General features: G+C 41.2%; 1 protein-coding gene across 1 annotated transcript; it reads right to left on the bottom strand.

Annotated features, from left to right (window-relative positions):
* Positions 1–693: 693 nt before the first annotated feature.
* Positions 694–5,930, bottom strand: LOC100273301 (uncharacterized). Its single transcript, NM_001147742.1, has 2 exons — positions 5,792–5,930; positions 694–1,360 (listed from the first exon to the last, which is right to left on the bottom strand). The coding sequence occupies exon 2, from the start codon at positions 1,330–1,332 to the stop codon at positions 1,045–1,047; it is 288 nt and encodes a 95-aa protein (NP_001141214.1). The 5' UTR covers positions 1,333–1,360; positions 5,792–5,930; the 3' UTR covers positions 694–1,044.
* Between the last annotated feature and the right edge of the window lie 531 nt (positions 5,931–6,461).

Here is a 6,461-nt window from a genome sequence, read left to right as displayed (position 1 = left end):
CTTTGCCCGGCCCACGATGTGACGACCTTGTGCGGTGACTGGTTTGCGGCCCCACACAAGAGTTTTCGCCTTTTAGTGGAACCGCAAGATATCTGTCTACCACAGTATCCTATAATATATATCAATATTCTTCTTTTATCTGTGTAAAATAAAAATATCCTATTTATCCTAAAATAACATTCGTTTTAGGGTGTTAATAAATTCATGCAATATTTGATTATATATATATATATATATATATATATATATATATATATATATATATATATATATATATATATATATATATTCATATTCATTGTCATTTGAATATAGACATAATAATAATAATGAGCTAAAACAAATAATATATTAGGACATAGGGAGGACTAACTAATCCTATAAATCTAGGCACGTTGCCCAAAGGCCAGAGCCAAGAGACGCCCGAAGCAGACGCCGGACTCGATACCAGGATCTTTGAACGTGTTTTGATGACGATAATCCTTCTTGAGGCGCTGAACGCATCTTAATGGCTGTCAGGCGCTTAACGCATCTTGACGGCTGCCAAAGGTATAGCCTTGTCTAAACACTGACAACAATTATGTGCATGAACACTGACAACAATTATGTGCATGAAATGAATTAAAAGAAGCTACTTTTTTGAGCTCCAGTTCATTCCAGGGATTCTCTTTGCAGAATCAACAAAATTCACTTCTTAGTAAATGGAAACCGACATAGGATTAACGGTACTCAAGGTAGCATGGTTTCAAATTAACTGTGAGTATGTCTCAAGGGAGACAATACCAATATCTCCTGGAAGAATTACAGACGCCATGATGTTTTTCGCACACCAAGGTAAAAGAACAATATGGGCCTACCCCAGTATACCCGTTTCCACAAGCTCAACCCTAACTATTAGATTTGCCTCTACCAGTACAGCAAATTTTGTGGTCCAATAACATCAGCCACCCCACCATATACAGATACATGGTATCAAGAATTTGTCATGTGACCCGAGTGCATATAAAACTCAATAATTTGGTCTTCATCAATGAGTCTCCAAAGTCATCGGAATTTCAACTTTCCATGTTGCAGCACTGATCTTGCCTGGCACTCAATCCTCTCTGCTCCTGTCAATCCAGTGCAAGCATCTGATGCCCCCAAGGTTACTGCAAAGTACAGATAGACAGTGCACAGGAAGGCAAGAACAAGGAGTGTCGTCAGGAGAAACCGGTGTCGCTCAACCAGTGCAGACCAACTGTCGTCACGAGATGACTGAGGCTTTTTTGCAGATGACACGAAGAATGTGTTTTGGGACCTCCTGTGAGGTGATGATAATGAATCAAGAACCATGGTGGTAATGTACTGGTTTGTTTGAATCCTGCCCAAAAAAAGACAAGAATAATGAGCTAAGTATTCTCAAGCTCTACACTCACAAGAAAGATTGCTTAAGTGAATAAACCATCAGTAGCTCAAATCAATCACCGACATGTTCATATGCTGTGAGACATGGGTGTCTCGACCATGCTTGTCAATACCGTTCCAGAATTCATACAAAAAAAAAGAAATACTTATTCTGTATCAATACAAATATATGTGTGTTTTTAACTTTTTATTATAAATCACAAATTTCAATTTTAGGTAAAAATAATAGTTTCATTTGCTACAGATTTTTCCTATCATAAATTGTTCTTTTGTAAGCTATCTAAAGGTGGGCTCAGTAAATTGATAAGGCTGCAGCAACCTGTATCTCTTCCTCTCCTATGCTGCTGTGCTCTTGCCTTCTCTCTATTCTCGATCGGTTGACAAGCACATAAGAGAGAGCTGGCTAGCTGTCTACTCATTGGATGAATGGAGCCATGGAGGTGATAACTGACAGATTTAGGACCAGCAAAATGGTAGTGAGGAACAAGACTAGTAAAGCTTCATCAACAAAACAAAAACCCAGCACTGCTGCAGGCATGCAAGTGCTGCATCCATGCAGGACTGCAGGTAGCAGGCCCCATGACGGAATTAGCGAGGGAGAAAGGACAATGACATGGCCTACGATGTGAGTGATTATTGACTTCGGAGCTGCTACCGAAGGAGATGCACCAGGCAGCTGGGGCAGCCAAGCAGGAAGGGAGAGCCATTTTTTGATAAAGGAAGCTTTTATTAAATTTCAAGCCTAACTCGCCAGAAGAGCTTTGGTACCAGAATCCATGAGACATTACATTTTGGCTGAGGTAGCCTGGATAGCCTGATATGCACAGTATTGGCTGGAATTTTGGCTGGTACAAGATTTGGTGTTGTGTACTGGGCTAAGCAACGGAACGAGGCATTCTAGCTGGTACAGAAATGGATCGGAATGGAATTTAAGTATGCTCTTGACTAGAACTCAACCGACAGTAAACAAACAAAACAAATAAACTAAGGGCCTGTTTGGAAGCATCCAGTTTTTAAGAAACTGGTTTATAAAAACTGAGGTGGTTCCAAACATACTAGTTTATTAGTTTGTAGAAACTGGATTCTCAGTTTCTTAAAAACCAAGAAGCTAGCCTCCTCTAGCTAAAGCCCGTTTATAAAAACTGTGGTGGTTCCAAACACCATTAGGAAGTTTTTTTCATAAACCAGTTTCTAGAAACTGGATTCTTACAAACTAGATTGCTTCCAAACAGGGCCTAAGTTCCACATCTGGCTATACAGCTGGAAATATGGTATGCGCGTTTAGAACCCAAATCATGCCACATAGTATTTGATCATTTACGTTTTTACTAAACAAGCACTGTCTTTTTTTATAATATGGGCAATTCTCTATCCATTTTTGAAAAGGAAAACATGTTACTCTCTAGCCTAATTGATTCTAATATATTTCAGTGTATATTGCATAGTTCATATTTCACAATTTACAACAATGTTATCAAGTCGTCTAGTCAATCCTAGTCGGCTAGTTGCCATGGAACCAGACAGACAGTAACTAGTCGTGACCACAGTTCCAATCGAGTACTTGTCCCCTAGTCATCCTATATATATCAGGACTAATATACTATATGTTCTAGAGTACAAATCAAGAATGAAGATAACTCTAGGGTGGTGGCTGCATGCACAGTTGGAAAATGGTCTGAAAAACATGAGCATGTGTGGCCTAAGATATTCCCAGATGCAGCCCATGTCCTAAGCTGCCCAGCAATTTCATTTTATTTCTGGTCATTCACCCTATAGTCATCTGACTAATCATGATTAGTCAACAACTCGACCTGCGGGGGTAAGACAACCCTCGAGTATTGTATTAAGAAGACCTTCTCACACAGGTCGACAAAACCCCCGAACCCATGCCCCACACATACACAGCGGCATCGAAGCCCATGTGAGAACGACCGCGACCTGGGCCGAGCCTTAGACCTGTGCTTTGGCGTGGGGCAGACGAGGGGTTTTTTTTAACCACAACCTGAAATTCGCTCCCACGGGGAGTTGAACCCAGGACCTGAGAAGTGCTACTCAGACCACCTAACCAACTCGGCTAGAGGCCCTTTCGCGATTAGTCAACAACTAATCGGATGACCAGAAAACTAATCCATCTAGTCAAATCTTAGCCCCTAGATGAGTCCAGGATACAATCATACAAACTAGGATGATTAATCGTGATTAATCAGACAACTTGATAGCGATGATTGACAATTTTCTCCCCATTCTTAAATTCAAATCAGGATTATATTTCAAAAGAAATTCTAATGAGCTATAGGAAACAGAGATGTAAACATCTGGTTAAGAAAGATTCAGTACATTTTTTGAGGTAAGGAGAGGATCTGTTTTGAGATGGACAGAAAGGCATAAGAATGAATAAGGTTTTGTTTCTTGAATACGCAGGAGAGATGCGTATCATTATATTAAGAGAGAGAAAGAGAGTGGGTATGGTATTCCGGTACAAACTTCACCCCAAACCCCGGACCAAATAAGGGGTTGAAGACACAGGCAACCAACTAATAAAATACAACTCGGATAAGACCTGACCACTATGAGCTAACCCCCTCCTTGTCTCCATGTGCCAGACTAAGCTGGCTAAGACTCTTGGCTCCCACAAAGCACCAGAGAAGACGTTGCTCCTCGAAACGATGTTTGGAGTAAAGAGAAAAAACAATGGAAATGGAATTCAAATAATGGTTGCTGTTTGGGATGCCTGATTTTGCTGCAGTTATTTCGGAAAAAAATTTGCTGCAGTTTCCAGTCCACGAAAAAAGAGAAAAAGAAAATCATTGCACTGTCAACTGCCAGCAGATCCTTGATGGATAATCATCATTTCTGGAAAAGAATGATAACCTACTGTATCACATTAGTCATAAAAAAAATCTGTAGTTAAAGAGAAAGTATAACATTAATGGACAAGCAGCGTTTCTGGAATCATCATGACCTATTATGCCACATGAGAGTCCACGGTTCCTAGCCATAATAACATTAAACGAACCGAGATCTATTACTAGAACTCTGTACACATTGAAATTCTAGTAAACTACTGCATGCAAGATCAATTCAACACGAAAGGCAGCACTAAACGTCTGTACAAGCATACAGTTTCCTGGCAGAGCAGCATGCTTTAATTGTCGCATAGGAGAAAACTATCTCATTACGGGCTTGTTTGGGAGCAAGAACACTAAGGGCTGATTTGGTGACCAGGGAATTGAAGGAATCCATAGGAGAGGAATCCTCTTGTTATTCAATTTTAAATAGAAGGGAATTCCTCCCATGGATCCCATCCATTTACCTGATCACCAAACCAGCCCTAAGTAAAGAAATTACAGGAGACAAAGCATGTTCTCCACCTGGTTCCACCTCTCTGAATTCCAATAAATAGGAAAAACATATGTGATAGCAAAATAAATTTGGAGCACAATATCACTTTGTTACAAGTACAGGCCAAAAGTCCATTTAACAATATAAAATAATTGGGCAGTAAGCACTAAAGTTCGCATTTTCAACCACGACAGCACGAAAGGCCAAAAATGTGTATTAACAAAATTACCACAGCTCCTATCCTGAAAGAAATTAGAGTATTAAAATGCACTACTATTTATATCGTTGGCTGAAGCTTTTGGATTGTGGGGATAAAAAAGTCAACTATCGTTGACTGTAGCAGTCTTTGTTGACAGTGGATTGCCGAAGTGTAAGTGCAGAACGACAGCGTGCAATGCACAGCGAAAACGACTCCTTAATGCGGCACTATCATGGTCCCTGTCGCAATGGAATCGCAGAGTTTTTTTTTCTGGGTGTTGAAGGCTGAGACAAAAATATCCAAATCAAAATTAGCTCTTATTCCCCTAATGGATCAAAGATCCAGGCCAGAAGCTCATCTCCAGAATAATTCAGCAACCATACTGAAAATACATAGTACTACGCACCATATATTCCGTTCATATTGATCCAAATTGATAATTCTGATTAGTTTCGAGAAAACATCTATCCACGGAAGCATTAATAACGACTGTCGGCAGAAACACGCCGGGGCAAATCCCTAGAAAAAAATCGCTAAAATAAAATTAGGCGAATAGCAAACATTGAACGACTGATTGGAGAGGTACGCGATGGTTTGGATTCCAGCGACCGGCGCTCACATCAAAGAGGGGATCCCGCAGGCCGAAACGTAACGGACAAGCAAAACCATCCAATCCCTATCCGAACCAGCCGAAAGGCGAAGATGACTGGAAGGGAACATAGAACCCCGTTCGGATATCCACTCCATGCCAGAGGCGTCAAGCGTAGGGAGGGGATGCGGGTGCCTGCCAACGGGGAAGGAATGGAGGAAAGAGACGCCGTTTGCGGCGGAGGGAAGGATGCATACCTGGATCTGGAACGGGACGTCGCCTGCCGGGCGCGGAGGGCGGTGGGGAGGCACTGCGAGGCGGGGGGCGGAGTGGATGCGGCGGCCCTTGGAAAGGGAGAGAAGAGAGGCGTGGCCCCGGTGAACCGTCCGAATATTGGCGACGGGCAATGAGGGGGAAGTCCGGCAAAAGCCGCAAAACTACCGCTGAAACTGAAATGACATAGTTGGAAAAATGCATTGGCTTCGTCAAAATACCTATCGAACGGCGAACCACATAACTCGCTGAATTGCACACTTCAACATCACAATATTATTATAAATAAATACACACAACTCTTCATATCTTATGTTTTTGCCTATATAGACCAAAATACCGTTTATATATATATACACACAAATAGGTGTCCAAAATAAAATATACCATATGCACTATAGCAATGGTCTACCGTTGGAGTGTGTATTTGAGCAAGTTGTGTGGCTGGCTATTTTGGTGAAGTCATACGTTGACGCGCGTATTTTTTAAAATATCCCCACTTGTAAAATACGAAATCTAATCTTTTCTATTCTATTCTTACATATGGTTACTCTTCGTTTGCCAATGTTGCAACACGTACAATTACCTTTTTTTTCTATGTGACGGACCACCTATACACTCCAACATAACAGTGGGACATGATTATCACGTAAC

The sequence above is a fragment of the Zea mays genome, chromosome 4 (genome assembly GCF_902167145.1).
Source record: "Zea mays cultivar B73 chromosome 4, Zm-B73-REFERENCE-NAM-5.0, whole genome shotgun sequence".
Classification (NCBI taxonomy): Eukaryota; Viridiplantae; Streptophyta; class Magnoliopsida; order Poales; family Poaceae; genus Zea; species Zea mays.
This window is presented reverse-complemented; position numbering and strand designations above follow the sequence as displayed.

Coding starts and splice junctions, on each gene's coding strand:
- LOC100273301 (NM_001147742.1), bottom strand. CDS start 1,332: ATGGTTCTTGATTCATTATCATCACCTCACAGGAGGTCCCAAAACACA.